We start from the raw sequence: 20,480 nt of genomic DNA on the forward strand, positions 1-20,480 counted from the left end.
TCGCTCAAAGTTGCAATCAGACGGGCAAACTTCTGGTGTTTTCATAGGTCTAAGGAGATCTAAACATATAAAAGATGGGGAAAACATGAGTCAGCCCTAATATGAGATAAGGCACTGCCTCAATCGGAAATCGATCTGACTTCAAGTCATCCCATAACATTGACTTCAACTCATCCCATAACATTTGAAAAGAACTGTCTGATGACAGCACGGAAGGACATATTTTTAATTCGATAGTAAATATCACATTTGGTATATCACATGTTACTGTAGGGGGATCGATCCTGATTTTCGTCGCTACGCGTAGGATCGATTCCCTATCAATTTAAAGGTAGATTTTGGAATAAAAACAACACTGCCTAGTATATTGTATTGTTTTACATGTAATTTCTGCCTCTTGGACCCTCCGAAGAGGTATATTTATTTATATGAAGTGCACACTATGTGTATATATACGATATATCAATATTTGCACTGATGTGCAAGACATTGCAGTTCAGACAGTTATGTAGATGCTTATTAGACTCAAGGAAAAGGCGTATTCTTTCAAAAAATCCGAAGTCAGACGCCCTGTGCATGTGCCGGAAGTACACAGACTTTAATTCAATAGTATATATCTCATTCGGTATATCGCATGTTACCGTAGAGGGATCAATCCTGAAAGATCAATTCCCTATTACTTGAGCCACTGATGCTTGAGCCTGCAGTGTTTCACTGTAGTCTGAACCATTTTTATTTTATATCAATTATGATATATATTAATTATCAAATTTTGTTTTTGACTGGATTGTGGTTTTAGACAAAATGACACAATATATATGGTGATTATTTGGCTTTAATTGTGAAGGAAGACTAAACGTGACTGCAGGGACTAACATTCCTGGATAAGCAAGAACCTTTTCAGATTTTATTAATCAAATGTGCAGACTGCATCATATTCATGCCAGAACTGAATGGAATTCGTACAGTAATCATTTAAACAATTATGTATTAAAACAACGCATACCTGATGATGTAAAGACCTCCGAAGTTTCTCTATATCTATTGGATTCTCATGCATGACAAATTCTACAATCTTGTTGACCAGTGGCATCTCGGTCCGAGCCCCCGTAAGACGTTGACGTAGCCAACTCAGCTTCTGACTGCTGGTCACCATACTGACAAGAGAGTCCCATGAGTCTTTCTGAAATATTATTTGCAGAATCATTCAATTTTAATACATGTAGAACTATTATCACCAATCTAATTACTGTCAACTACATAAATCATTTGATGATGGATTTACTTTTCTACTATTCTGCGAAGAAGACATAAATTCAACCAACCTTCCTTCTAAGTTTTCCATGTTTCTTCCTATGATGACCAATAAGTCCACTTCCTTCCATAGGGGGAAGGCCTTCCACATCTGCACTTCCATCAACTAACTCAATGTCATGTTCTTCCTCTAAAGAATCTCCTAAAGGAGCCTCATTCTTTCCAAATACTTTAACCACAAATTCTCCTGGTTCTGATTGGGTATCTATTGCTTTAGCTCCACCCATACATTCAGTGCTGCCACCTGGCACTTCCTCTGATTGGCTTACAACAGGGTCATGACCTTGACCTTTGTCTTCTCCATCTGCTTCTGGGGTTGACTTTTCATCATCAGCAACATTCAGAGTAACTACAACTGGGGAATCTAAATCAATAAAGGAAATTGTTTAAAATTTTACAATTTTAGTATTAATTATTTTATGACATAAGCATGGATGTAACAAAGAGCTTGTTTCTTAATAACTTGGAAGTAAGAGTAGTATTAATATAAACTTCACACATCAAATACTGGTATCAAGGTACAAGAATGTCACAGGTACACAGGTTTAAAAATTCAAAAATACCTGTGCACAAAACTATATTACAATTACTGCAATGAAAACTTCTAGATTTCTAAACTGCCACAGAAAAAGGCCAATGATTAAAATAATACCAAACCAGATGTGTGTCCAAAGGATACTGGTGCCTCCACTCCTGTCAATGTATGCATATTTTTCACTAAGTCAAAGGCCATAACTCTGGTCTGGCTGAGTGAAACCCAAATTAAAACAACAACCCTGCGAGGCTTGATGACTTTAGGTCAAATACTTTTTAAAACATCCATGATACAAATTCAGATGGAGGAACACGCTGACAGATGGAAACAAGGAAATCTAAGTGCATAAAAACATAGTAAACCCAAATTAAAAGGATGCTTGCATCACTGTTTAAAAATTTCCAAATTTCCATATTTATCATTCATTCAATCATCATAAAGTTCCTGACTGGTTCAGACACATCTCTACAATCAGGTTCAGAAACTTACATCTCTTTTTCCTATTCTCCTCTATCACTTTATCTATGGCAATTTTCCATCGAGATGTGCTGTGTAGAAGTCTTGACCTACTCATGGCATTAACCTCATTCCCGATAGCGGGTCGTAGTTCATTAAACAGGAAGTGACATCTCTCAATCACAGGGGCACAAACCTCTTTGTAAGACCTGCTCTGATCTTGGTGAGCCTAAAAATGAAACAAGTTCAATATCTGTTTTACTATTTAAGTCCTAGACAATATTGACTTTGTATCAGACATTTCTATTTCGTTTGGTTTGGTTTGTAGACATGCTAATGGAGTTAAGGTCAAAAGGAGATTTTCCAGATTTAATGGTAGAGGAAGACTTTTGGTGCAACAAGCTAGCTGGATGGGTACTTTACAAGACAATGTAAGCAGGATCTCAGACCCATGGCAGTGAGAGACAAGAGAACTAAAGTCAGTGATTTGATTACTGTGCCACTGAGGTCAACTCTGTTTAATATAAAATATGAAAGCCAAAGACAAATGGAAAAGTTGACAGAAATGCTAACTTGCTTTTCTAAGTTGTGTATATCTACAATATCAGCTGCAATACATAATATGCCAGCTTATATAAATAACATACTATCTAAGTAGCTGCTAAGCTGACAACATTTTCCACAGTTCAAGGTCAATAGTGTTGAACTGGCGGGTTACTAACCTTGGAATAGATTATGTGTCCATCAGGGCTTCGGAAATTTGCGGGTTTGTCGGTTTTGGACCGATTTTTGACTTTTCAGACCGATTCATGACGTGAAGAAACGAAAAAAATCGGTCCCATAAAAATGGAGAAAAGTATAAATTTCGGTCTGATATCTCAATACACCATCTACTGCCAAGCAGGAAATTGTTGGTCGCACCCTCAGATAATCAATAAACGTGTCAAACGGTTTGATTGTCACTTTGATAATCGGTCCGTAATTAGCACATGACGCAATCAGTGCTCGCGCGGCAATATTTGCAGACAGCCGACTGCAATGTATTAAACATTTTTGACTGGTTTCCAAATATGTCTGACTGGATCCAAATCTTTTTGACGGGGATCCACTTCTTTTATTTAGAATCCGACGGATGGTTTATTTCAAAAGGCTATGTTTGATCACAGTAAAAAACAAATGGTCACTGCATTTAATCAAAGAGCTATAATTGTACATTATAGGGCTTTGATTTAATGAGACATCACACGGAAAACCGATCAAAATATTTTTTATAATTATTTGATTTGAAAAAATTACAAGATTCATTTGTTGGGGCTCCAGTTGAAACAAGTGCAGAAAATCGTCTTTGCAACCTGACTGTGCAAAAAAGAAAAAGAAAATGGACTGGCAAACACGAATGATAAAGAAAACCGGAGTGTCGCTGTTTATCAAATCGGTCTTTTAAAAAACGTTTCAAAATGAAATTTTGTTTACATCAGAAGAGAACATATAACTTTATAAAATGTAGTTGCTTATTGAAGTACAACATAAGTGAAATGAAATATCCATGGCCAACACGCGTGACCTTTTAGTAGATCTACTATACATGCGGGAAATTCGATCTCAGCGTTCATATAACGTACACATTCGGTCCGCGGCAGAGTATTCTTAAAACACTGAGACTGTTTAGCAGAGAATATGTGTCGTGTAATTCACTTTGACGCATTGTATTTTATAGAATTCCGTCAAAGAATGAGGAAACATCACAAAGTATCTGCCGTGTATACGGTACCAGTCACGTGCGTTGGCTTTTAGACTAGTTACGCTCACGGTGCCTCAATGCCTCGGTAATTTTGGAAACACGCGGTGACCGGTAACTCAGTTTTAATGCACGACATGCTTATTTCTTTACTCTATCACGTTTTACAAAATATGTAATATTGGGAATGCGGTGGGTGGGGTAGCGCCGATGTCAGGATTTTCGTTTCGGACCGACTGAGTTATCAAAATTTCCGGAGCCCTGGTGTCCATGTATCAAAATCTCTATAATTTATACCCTTTATAGGAATGGTACATTACAAAGTGTGGTAAACCTGAGTTTTGGCTAAGATATAGTTTGCTTTTGGAGAATATCTTTGTAACTTTACTGTTTTGCAGGGTTTCGAGGACACTAACATAGAGCAGTAACATAGAGAGCATCTTTTTACGCAATTGTTGTGGAAGTTTCAAGTTACCTGTACTTACACTAATAAAGTTGAGCAAAAACATTTTGCATAACTTTCCCAACTCAAAACACACTGTACCTGCTCCTAAATGTATATTTTATATTTGGCACGAAATTTCTTGTTTGTTTGTTTTGGGTTAAACACCTTTTTTCAACAATATTTCAGTTATATAACAGAGGGCAGTTAGCCTAACCAGTGTTCCTGGATTTGGTACCAGTACAAACCTGTTATCCGCAATATGACCAGTAGAATTATGTCAGTATCCCATTTTTGATGGAAACAACACTTTATTGCGAGGTATCATGAAACATAATCCATCATTAAAATGGAACAGAAAAGTTCACTCCCATATTTTTATTTCAGTAAATAAACATGTTCAGCTAGAATTTCAGCATCTTCAGTCCAAGCAAAAAAAAAAAAAGCAAATTTTTTAATTTTGCTGCTAGCAAATGATTAAAACTGATTTCTGAATAACATATAAACATTTAAGCATGGATACCACCTGAGCCTCGAACTGAAAAAACAACAACAAAATAAACTAGATGTGTGCCCATACAATACTGGTGCCCCCACTTCCTGTCACAGTACATGGTTTCATGACTAGGTGAAATATATCTTAAGATATATGCAACACAGACTTTTAAGCACTTCATGTGTACTCACTACATCAGAAACCATAACTCTGATTTAGCAGAGTGAAATCCCCAAAAGAAAAACCAAGTGCATAACTTCTCATGCTGAAAAAGTATTTTTTTAATGTTTCATAATCCTAGGTCAAATACATTTTAAGCAACATGGGACACAAATTTTAAGGCCTTTTTAATGCATTTTTTTTACTATGTCAAGGGCCATAACTCTTGTCTGGCTGTGTGAAATCCCAATTAAAACATCAGGTGCACAAGTCAACTTCACATGCTGAAGGACAATACTTGTGAGGTTTGACGACTCTGTATCATATGTTTTGAGATATGCACATCACAAAGTCAGACAGACAGATGTACAAAACAAGTGCAAACGTAAGGTGCACCTCTAAATACTTTGGGGAGCAAAAAATGTATGACGATCAAATTTGTCTTTCATCTAACAAAATCTTCTGATAAACAACATATTTTGTTGACTTTGATCAGGTCATTAAGTTTCAAATCAAAATGAAAGTTGAAAATTTGTGCATCCTAAACCATTTTATGACACAGGCTTGCAATCTCAAGTTAGAATTAGTTCACAGACTGACTGATCAATAAAGGCAGTGAATGAAAACAACAACTAACACTGACATACCTTGATCAAAGATCTCTTCACTTGTCCTACAACACGGAGCAGCTCTGTGATAGCTTTAGGAAAGGTTAATTTACCCATATCTCCCTGTCCATGTTCTACCAGACCCAGGATAACATGGGCCAGATCATGATGCTTTATCAACACTGCTAACAGCAATCTGAAACCAAAGTATAAATGGCTACATAAGCTTTTATGTACTTCATATTAAACGTATGACAGCTGCTGTGTGAAAGCCAATGTTAGGACTTTTCTACCAGTACAGATCCAGATCAGCCTACACATCATGCAGTCTGATCGGGATCCATACTATTTGCTTATACAAGTGCTGAAGTTGATAAACGAACAGTATGGATGTGCACTGATCCAGATCTTCAGCTACAAAATTCATTTGTTCGATTCTCATAATATCATCAAGTTACTTATTTGCCATCGGTATGATTTTCTATACTGAAATATTTGCAGAGTATTCAACCTGTAAATAAAGACATCAGCAAATATAAGGACCCATTTTTGTCTCTTTATGAAACAGGTCTCACTGTAATTCTAAAGTTACTGGAATAATATTCTAAAATGTAATTGAACAGCTGGCAGAGAAAATTTATTTACCATAACAACAAAGCTACTAAAATTCAAAATGAAACCGACTTAACCTTTAGCCTGCTACAAATGATTTTGCATTTGCAACCAGTGCAGACCAAGATCAGCCTGCACATCCGTGGGAGCTGATCATGGTCTGCACTGTTCGCTATTAAGTCAGTAAATTTTCAGTGAACACCCCTTCAAATAATAAATTGTATTGCCCAAATTGAATGATGCACCAGTCCATTGTAGAAATTTAGCAGGGTAAGGGTTAAATTACATTAGTCTACATTATTAACAACATTAAACCATTACAGAAAACACGGTCTTATACCTTCCAACTTCTTCTACCGGATGTTCTGCTGGGAAATCTATAGGCAAGCTGATGTGATGTTGCTTTGAGTATCTCTCTGCCATACCCAGGAACGTTTTTGCTGCCAGGTCTTGACATCGTCCCTCTGCCAGGGCCTGAAGGAAGGGCCTCGATACATCAGAGATAGAGGCCTGGCGATCAAAAAGGGCCTCCTTATCCTCTATAGCAGAACTTGTCATCTCACTGGTTGTGCTTGTTGCACCTGCACCTATACATGTACACAAAATATCAATCTTACACAAAGATTTTACATGTACACAAAATAGTTCACTTCGTTTATTTGTTTTGTTGGTTTTAAAACCAGAAGACTTTCCAGTTTTAGTGGTGGATGAAGACCCCAGGTGCTCCACATTATTTCAGGTACAAATGAGCATATGGTTAGAGGCATCATTCTTCCGCAAGCCAGCTGGATGGGTTTAGAGAATTTTTATTACTGTTTCAGTTGAGCATGGATGTCTTTTAACCTACCAGTTATTTCTTATTACTACCTTTTTAACTTAAGAGATTTCTCTATACAAAATGGGGGGGGGATAAATGACTTTACATGTAAAAGTTTTTAGTAAAACTGTAACTGAGAATTTTCATTTATACCACAAATAACTCCCAACCTCTGGTCTGGTAGTCTGAATCTTTCTTTACAAAACACCCTGTCAGGCCAACAAAAATTGAAACACAATCTATATCACCCCATCTGTTTTCTCTTCTTTATTTTTAAGGTCTGTTATTATCAATTCTGTATTCTGTATTTTCTTCCTTGTATGACCAATGACGAACATTTCTGACAAACCTGGTGTAGTAGTCACACTAGAAGACCTGCTCTCCCCTTTTTCCTCTTCAAAAGGGTTCCTGGGCTGCAACAGCTGAAGTCCGCCACGAAAGAAGTCTGAGCTCAACCAGTCACTACACTCAAGCTCGTCCTGTGAGAGGGGTGTACTACGAGCTTGTTGAGCTGCATGGAGGCCAAGGAGAAGACTCAGGGTACGTTCTGTGTCCATCAGTGGGGAGGAGGCCGTGCTCGTGTCCATGAGCTGTATAATGTCTTTCTCAGGCTGAAAAAATATACATGTATATGATATTGGTAAACAAGTCTTTTTGCTATGTCTGCGCTACTTTGAATAAGTTTGAATAATTTTTTCACTTAAATTTATGACATGGATCATTTCAAAAAGCAGTTATCTCAAGTTCACAGTAGGCATGTGACCATGTATTTTATGCCATAATATAGGTATTAAAGGCATAGACCACTTAAATATCTACACACTTCCCTATTTTCTACTTACCTGAACAAAAACTACTCATATCTAGTTAAAATATCCTCAGTACCACTACCTGCATTTGTTACTCTGCATTTCTTCAACATCAAAATTAACTCAAATGAGAATTCACTGTATACAAATACCTCCACATACTGTCCCACATAAAATGCCTGTAACATTTCCCGTGCTTCCAGTGAATGGTGAGCGTTCTCAAAGGCTGTTGTTGCGTCTCGACCAGCGTACTCCGTGAGCATCTCCCATCCACACTGTGCCTGCGTCTTGAAGTCATGGACGTCGTAAACTTTGCCATGAATTATGATCCATAATCCTCCATCTTTGTTATGATTCTCGAGATCAGCTTTACGTATAGTCTGTACATCATCTTGACTTTTGTGACTGATCTTGTCTATTGCCTGACCTTAAAAAAGTTTTGCTTTTTAATTTTCAACCTGCCCACTAAATTGAGATTAATACTGAAGTAAAGGATAACTCTAAAGCCTACAGGAAATCAATAATAGTATATTTATATGAGACAATTTTAAAACTACTATCCAAGATGACACTTAACATTACTTCAAGCTTACTTTGCAAAGTCTAACCTATCAAAAGAAGGAAATCGGAAAGAGTATACTTTTTATAAAAGTCATCCCACTTCTTACTCAATTATAAAGTATACTGTAAATTTTGCACTAGATGATAAAATCAGTATCTCTATAACAGTTATTGAAAAGGTCAAGGAAAACCACTAGGTTCTTAACATAGGTCAGTCTTGAAATAAGACTGCTTAAGATAAATAATTGCTGATCAAAGACATCTGGTTGCGAAGACTCAAGTGTATGAAAATTAACAATGTACATATTTTAACTGCATTGTTCAGCACATTCTAAATGAATGCGCTGTGAGACCTTAAACTACTCACTCCAGACTCCTGGCCATGACAGATCCTCCCTATCTTCTCTGCTGAGACCGGGAGCCAGTCTGTTGTATTTATCGAGGATATCTAACACTTGTTCTAAGATGGGAACCGATCCAGACATCTGCACAACAGCCGGGCCACGTAGCTGTAACAGGACCATGCAGGTCAACATCTCTGGTAATAGGACTCCTGAAATTGACAAAATTTTCATATGTAAGGATTTCTTTTTCTTTTGTTTAATAACACCCTGACACACTTATAGGTCAAATAACGACTTTCCAGCTTTTTATAGTGGAGGAAGACCCAAGGTTACACTTTGTGTAATATCTCAGGCAAGGGAATGGCTCCAAGGTAGAACCATTGACCTTCTGTTAGCCAGGTGGATAGCTTCATGAAAGAATTCTTCATCCAAAGCAATGTTTCAAACTCACAGAGGTGAGGAGTGAATCATTCAAAGTTAATGACTTTAACCACCCGGCATCAGAGGGCCCCCAATATGTTAGGAATACATCACTTATGTGAAGTGTCCGCTTTAAAGTCCCTCTTCCCAGCTGTACTAACTTGGTAAAACAAAATCCCCAAAGTACAGTTTGGATTAAGAGCAAGGGTTAGGGTCCTCCAATGTGACCATGACCTTAAGGCAACAGACCTGCCTTGCATTCATGACACAGATTTTCATCATTCTTAATGCTTCTGTGTGGTTTCATATGAATCATCTAAAAGTTACAGTTGGAATTCTAAAAAGTTATAGTTGGGACATAAGTTGTTTCACATGGTTAGCTAACTGACAGTTCAATTACTATAATACTTGGGACAAAAATACCACATGTACCCTACTATGCATTATTAAAAATTATCCATCTTGAACAAGCCAGCTTGATCATTTCCTAAAATATACTGTGATACAAAGTTGCATATGCAAAGATAAAATGAGCCGCACCACGAGAAAACCAACATAGACTAGTGCATTTGCGACCAGCATGGATACAGACCAGCCTGCGCATCCACGCAGTCTGGTCAGGATCCATGCTGTTCGCTGTCAAAGCCTATTGCAATTAGAGAAACCGTTAGTGAACAGCATGGATCCTGATCAGACTGCGCAGGCTGATCTGGGTCCATGCTGGTCGCAAACAAACTATATTGGTTTTCTCGTGGCACGGCTCAAATATTGATGGTGCTGAGCATCAACTAAGGCAAGGAGACCCCATTAATGTTTAGAGAAAACAAACATGCAACCTCCATAGTTTGAAACAGAATTTCTCTGAGTGCTTGATGAGTAAACACAAACTGAGATAATGCAATAACAGCTCAACCAATTTTTATGTTTAATTTACATACCTGTGACATCACTGGTGATGATTTTCGAGACAAGGGAGAAATGTTTAGAGCTGATATTAGCCAAGCTGGCCCCTAGGGGCAGTATATCGTTTACATGGTTACATAACAAGGACGTGTATTTCTTCAACAGTGATCCAGCCCCTTGTAATGTGAAGTCTGAAACAAACAAGTCATGTTGTTAAAAAAGTTTTCAAATTATTTCTAGGTATAACAAGAAGCACTGTGCAGTAAGTGTTTGAATGTCATACAAGCCACGTAAAGTTTTGAAGATAGCAACAACTACTAAAATTTCATAAAATTCTTATGTGTGGTTACCTAAATCTGTTGGAGAAGCCAGGCAACAGCTCTGTTTGGGAAACATCTTGGCAACCAGTAACCTCTGGAACTGTAGGAGTAGGTCCAGGGATGGCGACGTGTCTTTCATCACAGTCTCCTCCATCTTGACAACACCGTCCCTCGACAACTCATGTAACAATGATTGGGAATGTGATGAAGAGTTCCTGTCAGAATGAAAAGATCATTTACAGTGAAAAATTGTCTAGAAACACTTTTATACAGAAAAGGCATTCAAGTGGCAAGGTATAGCTCCCATCTCTAATGCTATTTTTTAAGTCTTCTGCTTCACGCTAACTTTCTCAGAATATCTACCATCTCAAAACAATAAAACAACTATATCTTACATTTCAGTTTTTCCTTTAGTTAGTATAAAATATATAGCAGTAAATAATGTCAAACTAATGTGCATTTATAGAACATTGTTGCTCCCATTTTCTATCACTGGTCATAACAATATCACTTGTCTAAAATGTAAAGCTAAGTAAACTTCCATATTACCTTGGGATGGAAGTGCTAGTAGATACAAGATAAAAGAACTTAAGTGTGAACAAAATTATATTTTGTGCAAAGTGATTGTGTGAAAGGGGGCGGATTGGGATTGGGGAGGTAAGGCTAGTAAAGCCCAGTAAATTATCTGTAGTACACCTGCTTCAACTTCACCTGCTTAATAAAATTCCTATAGTTTCATCAATATAGGTCAAACACTTGTTAGATACAGGCTACACAAATTTTGTGCCACTTATGCATCCTATCAACAAATCAAAGTCAAATCCCAAACAATACCCATGGTGCACAATTTAAGATGCTGAATAATATTCCCATATGGTTTATTGACTCTGGGTCAAATATTTTTTGAGATATATGAGACACAAACTATTATGTCCTTTGTGTATATTTTTGACTACCGTAAAAACTTGAATATATCACGCTAGCATGTATATGACGCACCCCCGATCTTGTATCAAAATCTTGGGAAAAATGCTTACATTGGAATATATCGCGCACCGAAAAATCAGTCGAAAACGTTGTTTACAAAGTCGAAATCGGCCATAAGCGGCATGCGTAAAAACGATTTCTCGTGAAAATCACAATTGCTGCATAATCGGTTACAGACAACAGTGACAATAACTGACAGACAAATTCTTTCTAAAGTATTTGAGAACTTTCTCAAGCTGTCAACACCTTAGCACTTTAACAGACGTGCGAACAAAGATGTGCTCATAATTATGGGCACATCAAACGAGAAAATCGCGGCTAATTAGCGTGTTTGTTTAACAATGTACGAGCTGCTATATTGATCAGTAATAATTTGCTGGAAATAAAGAAATAACAAACGATCTGTTTTAATTGCAATTTATTTGAGCATCCTTGAAAGATAATAATTTTAACGATGAAACACCAACAACCCGGAACCGCGAAATTTTGTATTTTGTCTAATTATTAAACTGACTCATTATCCGGTGCTCTGGATATGTACGATACTTATTAATTAAATTTACAAATACAAAAAATTTAAACTAGCAAATAAAATCAACTTTACAGTATATCATCACAGGTTCTGTTCCGTACGTATTTTTAGACCCGCCCAATAAAACGCTCTTCAAGAGGAGGTTAAAAAAGCACGGCCCAAAATGTAAAAACATGACAGTTGACAAAATTGTCCGATTTTCACCGATATTTTCGGGTTTTCAAGCTGGAAAAAAATCTCTGAAGCTCTACCTTGGTATATATTACGCATCCCTTTAAGAAAATGAAAACAAATCGTAAAAAAACTGCGTCATATATTCAAGTTTTTACGGTAAGTCAAGGGCTAGAACTCCGATCTGACTGTGGGAAATTAAAAACAAAAGCCTTGAGCGACAAAAACTTTAAGCTCTTAAGAGGTATTTTTGACTAAGTCATGGGCAATAACTCTAGACTTACTAAGTAAATTCCCAAATTAAGCCCCCAGCTGCAAAACTTCACATACTGCATAACAATTCTATGATGTCTGATGATTCTAGGTAAAATACCACATACATGAAACTAAAAATTTCTGAATATATACACGCTGATTTCTTTATTTTTTTTCAAAAATAAGCCTGTTGATATTTAACATACCTAAGTAACTGCTGTATAAGCTGTAACAATGGAATGCTAGCACTGGAATCATCCTCTATGTCAGTGCCTGGTTCAAGTTTTGTCTCGCTTGATGCCTCAGAATCTGGCGTCTTCCGATCTTCTTTCTCTTCCATTTCCTGCAAGAAACAAACTTACTGGTACAGTTGTGCTAATTTTTACAAACTTTCAATTCTAAAACAAACTTTCAATTCTAAAACAAACTATCAAGAGAAATTAGGCTAAGAACTAAAAGGCTCATATTACTTTTCCAAATATCACTATCAGATTAGTAGAAATTTCTCAAATTTTATCTTTCCCAGTATCACTATCAGCTTCATAGAGTTGCCTAGTAATTTGTTTTTCCCAATATCACTGTCGATCAAACAGATATGCCTCTTATCTTATTTTTCCCAATATCATTATCAGCTTAATAGAGATGCCTAGTATTTTGTTTTTCCCACTACAACTATTAGTCTAATAGAGATGCCTTGTATTTTATTTTTCCCAATATCACATTCAGTTTAACTGAGATACCACACATTTTATTTTTCCCAATATCACAATCAGTTTGATAGAGATGCCTCATATTTTATTTTTCCCAACATCACAATCAGTTTAACTGAGATACAACACATTTTATTTTTCCCAATATCACATTCAGTTTACCTGAGATGCTATGTATCTCATTGTCTGCACAGCTGCACTATCTAACAAGAAATCCTGCCATACCTTTTTATCTTCAAAAGTTTCTTTTTCTTTTTTGATGGCTTCTTCCATAGCAAACTCCAGTCCCCCATCTGCCATCAAGCTGCTGACCAGAAGGTCCGTCATGAATCTCTGACCAGCACTCATTCCTGATGCATCTCGACCTAACGAATTAAAGTTAACATTAAAAACAAAGTTAAAAACCTTTTTCAAAGTATAACAAGCTATAACTATAATATTAGAAAGTTTATAAATACCTTACAACAAATGAGTTAATTTGATGAAGATTGATCTAAAAGCTAATGCTTTGTAACTGTTTGCAGCTTTGACCGTCCCATTGTGGAATAAAGTGGAACCACTGGAACCAGTCTATACAAGAGTTCCAATTAAGATTCTTTTTACCAACTTTTGAAGAGACTCAGCAAAAAGAGGTTGCAATAATGCTGTATTCACTACAGCCTGTACGTCCGCTTCGTGCAGTTTCCATAGCGACCAAAAGAAAATTTTGACAAAATCAGGCCCCTTTGAGGTCTAGCCAGACCAAGTTTTATGAAGACAATTATGTTGTTTTAATGTTTTCTACTGTAAGTCTGGGACCATTGTAAACACTGGGTGAGGGATCTTTTTGAATTTGGAACAATGATAGTTTCTGAGCTGACTTTGGATACAAGGAAAAGTTGTAACAAGGAAAGGAACCAAGAGGCTCATAAAAAAAAACATTATACCTCCAGAGGACAGTAATGATGAAAGTGCCCTCGCTCTCTCCTCAGCTGTGGGGAGGAGAATAGACCAGCCGTTCTGTAATGTATTTTGTGCTGCCATCTGTACTGTGGAGATAACGCCACTATTACTTGCAAGGGAGACAACTCTCTTCTTCAGGCTGGTTACAAGAGAGCTGCCAGTTCCAAGCCCCAGTTGTTCAAAGCTCTCATTGTGGGAAATAGCAACATGGAGCTGAAAAATAATTAAGTCACATTAACAGGTGTCCCTCAAGGCATTATTTCAGGCATGGGCAGACACATGGATAGCACCAATGAGCAACAGGCTAGCTTGATTTCTTCATCATGATAGAAATCAACACCACAAGCTTGTCTAATCAACAGCAGTGAGGGGTAAGTGATTCTAAGTCAGCCACCTCAACCACTTAATCACAGAGGTCCCATCATGCAATGGAAATTGCCATTTTCATAATTCACAATATTTTTCCAGACATAGGTGAAAAATTATTTATGTCATATAAACGATGATTAAGTAAATGTGTCTTTCCACAAGGAAGGGTTTGAATCCTGCACTTGATAAAATGTACTGCACAGAAAACTATTCTGTATCATTAACATTTATGCACCTTAATGAATACAATTGTGGATTGGATTATAATGCCTACAATGCAGTTTAACTACTGTGACAGAAAATAATGTCTGTCCATACCCTTAGAGGAATGGACTGGTTTTACAAAGAAGACAATAGGTGGACTGGTTTACCATATTTACCTGCAGATTAAGTAGATTAAGCCCCGCTACGGCCATACACTCTTTTTCCTGCTGCGGCGGCCAATCACTATGTCCGTCCATACCCTCACATACCTCTGCTAACAGCTCGTCTAGCTGTTCAAAAGTGGCCTTACTGATATCCACAACAAATGGTACTCTCATACCTATAGTTGAGTGTCCACCATAAGACCACACGAAACTCTGCAAACAAAATATCAAATGTTAAACATCTGATTTGTGAAAGTAGCAATACCGGCTATCCTTTCTTTGTACCCACAGCTATAAGACATTCACAAAGATGTATATCTTTGTTAGCGAATTTTAAGTCAAACTGACTTAATTCAGGTCATATGATGCTTATTTTCCATATTAATTGTATAGGTAAACCCTAGATGCCCCTCCTAGAATTACTTTACACATGAACAGGCTCCTGGGTAGTACCCCCAACCTTTTGCAAGTCAAATGGAAAATTTCTTCACACAATGTCAAAAGCCAGGAGTGAACCAACAAAGGTGAAAGGCAAATGATCCACAGTCAGCACCCTTAACCACTTGATCACAGAGAACCCAAGACAATTCATACACTCAGGTAGGTAGAAAACACTGAATCAAATTATGTAATCTAAGGTTTTGTCACATTAAATATTTTCATAATCTCATAAGCAAAATAATTTTAACTCCTGCTAAAAACACCTGTGAGGGTCCACATGCAGCTCCTATTATTTTCTTGCCATCCAAACCAGTCAGCAATGTGGGCTCCGTCCTGCACTGTATGGACATGTCCCCTAGCTGTCCCTGGTCGTTACGACCCCAGCCGTACACATCACCATCCTCACTGACTGCCAGACAATGCATTGAGCCTACAGAAATGTCAACAATCTTCTTCCCACCGAAATGTTCAATTTGTTTAGGTACACGAATATGTTCCTCCGTACCATGTCCCAGACGATAGTTGTCACCTTTACCCCTGAAAAAGAAGGTAAAACACATTCAATTACATATTCTTGTACAGTATGACATCTGTGACAAAAATCAACCTTGATAATGAGTTACCTTAAAATTACAGAAAGCACATGTCTCCCCATACCACTTCATTTAAATGGCAGGATGAATGGATATGCAGTATCTGGACATTAGCATACGGACTTGGATTGGGAGAAATACAAACATATATGTTAAGCAGTACAATGCGATTTACTTTTTAGGAAAATCAGAAATTGATAAATGTAAAAAAGAAATTGTATGCAAACAAAATTAAACAACATCAAATAAAGAGGGCCAAGGTTGGCTTATATTTGGTTTCGAACTGACATTGATGAGGGGCCTAATTTACTGTCTTAGTCTGAGCATTAATTCTACACTGACTTATTTCACTTGAATAACTGTTCCAATTTAAGCTTTCACTAGTTCTCAGATTATATCTCATCATCAAGAACATTTATGGTGCGTGTGGTGGAAAAAGGAGTCTCTTTAATTTTCAAAATATCTTAATTCAATATCAATTTTGGTAAGGCATTTTCCATAGTATTTTTTTTCATTTAACTTCTGGCTTTATTCGTTGATACATTGTTAAAAACTTTCAGGATATGTTAGTTATTTCCTGTACCTTAACAAAATTTGTTGAGAAAATATCTTTAACTGTAAATACAATTATCTTCCTTATTTCTTGGTATCTATCTATTTTTACATTGATCACACCTGAATATTATCTGATAAGACTGCAAAAATAAATGTTACCTCAAGATAAACATTTTATTAAACAGATATATCAGTGATTTTCTGGAATATTCTTTCTGTAAATCACAGTAAAACATAAATTTCAAATAAGCTGGATATATCTTAACCATTTCAGTGTTTTTAAGCATTAACTTCTCTTCTACAGAAAGACAAAAGAGAAGCTAATCAAGACAGTGTTTAATAAACAGTGACAGAGTGCACTCAGAAAGGATAGGATAGCAACATAATTCTGGTTTTAATTTATAATATATACAATTTATAAAATTAATATGGGAAAAACAAAAAGCTCCACGACAAAAGAACCAGGGCAGTTCAAATGTCAAAAGTCAATTTCAAAAAAGAAGCAAAATAATAAGAGACCAAAAACAAGAGCTCCGAAACAGTCAATGAGAGAAGCTGAAACGTCTGTATTTAACAAGGATGACCCACCAAGCCCGAACTGGCCAGAAACAAAAGAGGATGAAGATTCTTGTGCTAAGGGTCCCGTTCGTACTTGTACATTAAGTGGCCTTGTAACAATACCACATTCTATGGATGAATTTTTAAAAAAGCTAGATGAGATTCCACGGGTTGTGCGGCATCACCGCCCGGCACCTCCACCTCCAGATGTTCTGGATAATTAAGTTAATGCTTATACTCCGGTATTAACTATAACTTATAACCAGGAAATAATAATTTAAAATCATTGAGAAGTAAACTGACGACATAACTTACAAAAGTGATTTAAACACTAAATTGCTGCACAGAACATTTGTATGAACAACTAATCAGCAAGACATTCTTCTTAAATATTTCTATGAGATTGGTATTCATTATTTCAATAAATCAATGTTTTATTGTTTTATTGTTTTCTTTTTTATCTATGTGTGTAGTGGGGTTTGGGAAAGGGGTAGGGGAGGGATGCTGCAAAACAATATCTTGAAACAAAGATACAAAGAAATTGAAAACAAGAGGGCCATGATGGCCCTATATCGCTCACCTGGTTAAATGGTTGCTATAAAGATTTGCATTTATTCCATATTACTCGACATAAAATAAGAACATGTACCATTCTTTGTCTTTTATTTATCTCATTGTTATACTGTTAAATGTTTTAAGATCATATAACACATTATGACGAACAAATGACTTAAAATACTTGATTTCTAAATTAATATATTCTACATCTGCTAAGGTAAATGCATCAATAGATCTGAAAAAAACATTGAAAAGTTAAGTTGGCTGTTTTTGGCCGCTCTATCTTCAGCGAGAGGAGACCAGGCGCAAGCATGAGACAAACGCGATGCGATGACCCCTAAAAACCGCAGACGGCACCAGCACACGGACCACACCCGAATGTATGACAGCAGACCTCAGCTCACCACGGCTCCGCACCAAAACGATGCCACGAAGAAAGGGTCAAGAGCTGCTACCAAACACTCAGTGCTAGAAAGCTGTCTGATATATGTCTGTGCTAAAACAAGAACGACAATATTGGCATTATTGTCCACGAAAACGGCACGCGTTAAATATTCATGAGGCAGCCCAATTCTTCAGCTAGTAAAACTAAAATACGGACTGACCGGGCCTACCACACAAAACACCAACTGATGCACCCCAGACACACTTCACCCTTGCAAGAAGCAACGCAACATAGGCACCACACAACATTATAGTGAAGCATTACAGACAACGGAATGCAACCAGGGCCTCACCAGTACCATTGTGATGCATTACAGACACTTCATATCGCAAGAAACAACGCAACATAGGCATTACCAACACTTAGTGAAGCACTACGGACAACGGAATGCAACTTGGGCCTCACCAGTACCATAGTGATACATTACAGACACAACCTAGGTTTCGCCAATACTGTAATTATTCACTATAGAAGCTTCACTACGCAAAAAACCCAAAGAAACCCTAGGCATCACCAGAACCTATAGTGGTGCACTACAACCATTCACAAGCAAGCAACGCAACGCAACGCAATGCAATCTAGGACTCGCAGTACTATAAGGACGAAATCCTAGTGACCCGAAGCAACTTCAGGTCAACCAACCTTAAATAGCAAGGTGCATCTTTTGCAATGAAAAAACCTTTGGTGCACTGTTTAAGACAATAATGCCCTTGTGATAGGCCCGATAAAGGCAAACATAGCTTCACCAAACTGAGCGGACCGTGTCCATAACTGACAGACGACAACGCAAATTACACTGAACTGTTCCGAATAAAATTCATCACACCAAACGCATAGATATATCTCTAGTTCGGCGTCTACCGTATAAATCGCCACAAAACAAACACCCAACCGGTTATTGTTTAGCAATCTAATTAACTCGATATCTCGCCTGATCCCCTCAATTCAACATTTTGAGCGACAGTCCTAACATTTAAGGTATAATTACCGATTCATAAAAATTACAAAACACATAAATAACTGCCAGTGACCCTTATCTTTTATCTAGAAGCTAAGATATAAATGAAAATACCTAAGCTAAAGTAATACACAAGTTCATGTAATTTCTTTCCTATATATTCTTTTACAGAAAATGTCTTAAACATTAATTTAATTTCCCGATATCCTAAAAAAGCAGACAGCTCCAGTTAAAAACATTCTAACGAATGCTGTTATTTATCAACACTAACACCTGAATTCCATAAATCGGGAACTATCCAAAAGTTAATTTCCAGGAATTATCTATCTACGGTACTTTGAAGTTCCTTCGACTTGGCTTCTATCACAGAACATTCATTCGTAACTTCTTTGAGTATGATTATAATTGGGATATCGGAGACTTCACAGTGTACGTTGCACTAACAGCTCACTGACATCTTCAATAAACGCCATATAAGAAATCTATACCCTGAAAGTATAATACAAAACGCAGCAAATCTGACACAAATTTCTCCAGAATGTCAGGTCTTTCACCAAAAAAACTAAGTTAACCATAAAAAACTACTGCATTAGCAACCTTAGGGGTGTGGCGGGAGGGTAAGTTTATCTTTACTGAACGACATGTAGAAGAACTGTAGATTCTGTCAGTGTATAATAACGGTCTATTCCCCCTTTCAGACGCAATGTGAGAAATCTGACGGGCTTTTTGCTTTTATATCGAACAACTGGCTGTGTTCTCGGCTCGCTGAACATGCACATCAGTACTGTATTAATAAAACGAGAACCAGTTCAACTGAATAATAAAGGCCGATTAATCCCGATCCTTAGCAACTAACAAACATTTTAAGTCTCGAGGAATAAATGAAATTATTTTAAGGAAATAATTTATATTATTCCATATTACTCGACATAAAATAAGAACATGTACATTCTTTGTCTTTTATTTATCTCATTGTTATACTGTTAAATGTTTTAAGATCAATATAACACATTATGACGAACAAATGACTTAAAATACTTGATTTCTAAATTATATATTCTACATCTGCTAAGGTAAATGCATCAATAGATCTGAAAAAACATTGAAAAGTTAAGTTGGCATGTTTTTGGCCGCTCTATCTTCAAGCGAGAGGAGCCCAGGCGCAAGCATGAGACAACACGCGATGCGATGACCCTAAAAACCGCAGACGGCACCCAGCACACGGACCACACCCGAATGTATGACAGCAGACCTCAGCTCACACGGCTCCGCACCAAAACGATGCCACGAAGCAAGTCAAGAGCTGCTACCAAACACTCAGTGCTAGAAAGCTGTTTAACAAACACATGCGTCCGTCTCCTCTCGATTTATTGATTTTTTCCGCCACAATAAATTTTGCAAAAATTTATCCCCCAAAAAATCAACACAAAGAAATATTAGACATTTACAATTTTCTATTAAAGCATCTCTGTGACCGCGGCAAATCTCAAGTAAAATGCAATGA

At 37.1% G+C, this 20,480-nt stretch overlaps 1 protein-coding gene across 1 annotated transcript in view; it reads right to left on the minus strand.

Moving 5' to 3' along the window:
• The window catches only part of LOC123558580 (E3 ubiquitin-protein ligase HERC2-like), a 197,919-nt gene that overhangs the window by 99,881 nt on the left and 77,558 nt on the right, over positions 1–20,480 (minus strand). The window contains exons 13-27 of the mRNA XM_053544141.1: positions 15,573–15,846; positions 14,881–15,081; positions 14,116–14,344; positions 13,415–13,554; positions 12,686–12,822; positions 10,565–10,749; positions 10,250–10,405; positions 8,915–9,100; positions 8,139–8,413; positions 7,527–7,788; positions 6,701–6,947; positions 5,788–5,944; positions 2,339–2,534; positions 1,326–1,678; positions 1,007–1,183 (exon numbers count right to left, since the gene is read on the minus strand). Of these exons, the coding sequence (XP_053400116.1) occupies positions 1,007–1,183; positions 1,326–1,678; positions 2,339–2,534; positions 5,788–5,944; positions 6,701–6,947; positions 7,527–7,788; positions 8,139–8,413; positions 8,915–9,100; positions 10,250–10,405; positions 10,565–10,749; positions 12,686–12,822; positions 13,415–13,554; positions 14,116–14,344; positions 14,881–15,081; positions 15,573–15,846 (3,175 nt within the window). The remainder of the gene's footprint in view (positions 1–1,006; positions 1,184–1,325; positions 1,679–2,338; positions 2,535–5,787; positions 5,945–6,700; positions 6,948–7,526; positions 7,789–8,138; positions 8,414–8,914; positions 9,101–10,249; positions 10,406–10,564; positions 10,750–12,685; positions 12,823–13,414; positions 13,555–14,115; positions 14,345–14,880; positions 15,082–15,572; positions 15,847–20,480) is intronic.

The sequence above is a fragment of the Mercenaria mercenaria genome, chromosome 5, assembly GCF_021730395.1.
Source record: "Mercenaria mercenaria strain notata chromosome 5, MADL_Memer_1, whole genome shotgun sequence".
Lineage (NCBI taxonomy): Eukaryota > Metazoa > Mollusca > Bivalvia > Venerida > Veneridae > Mercenaria > Mercenaria mercenaria.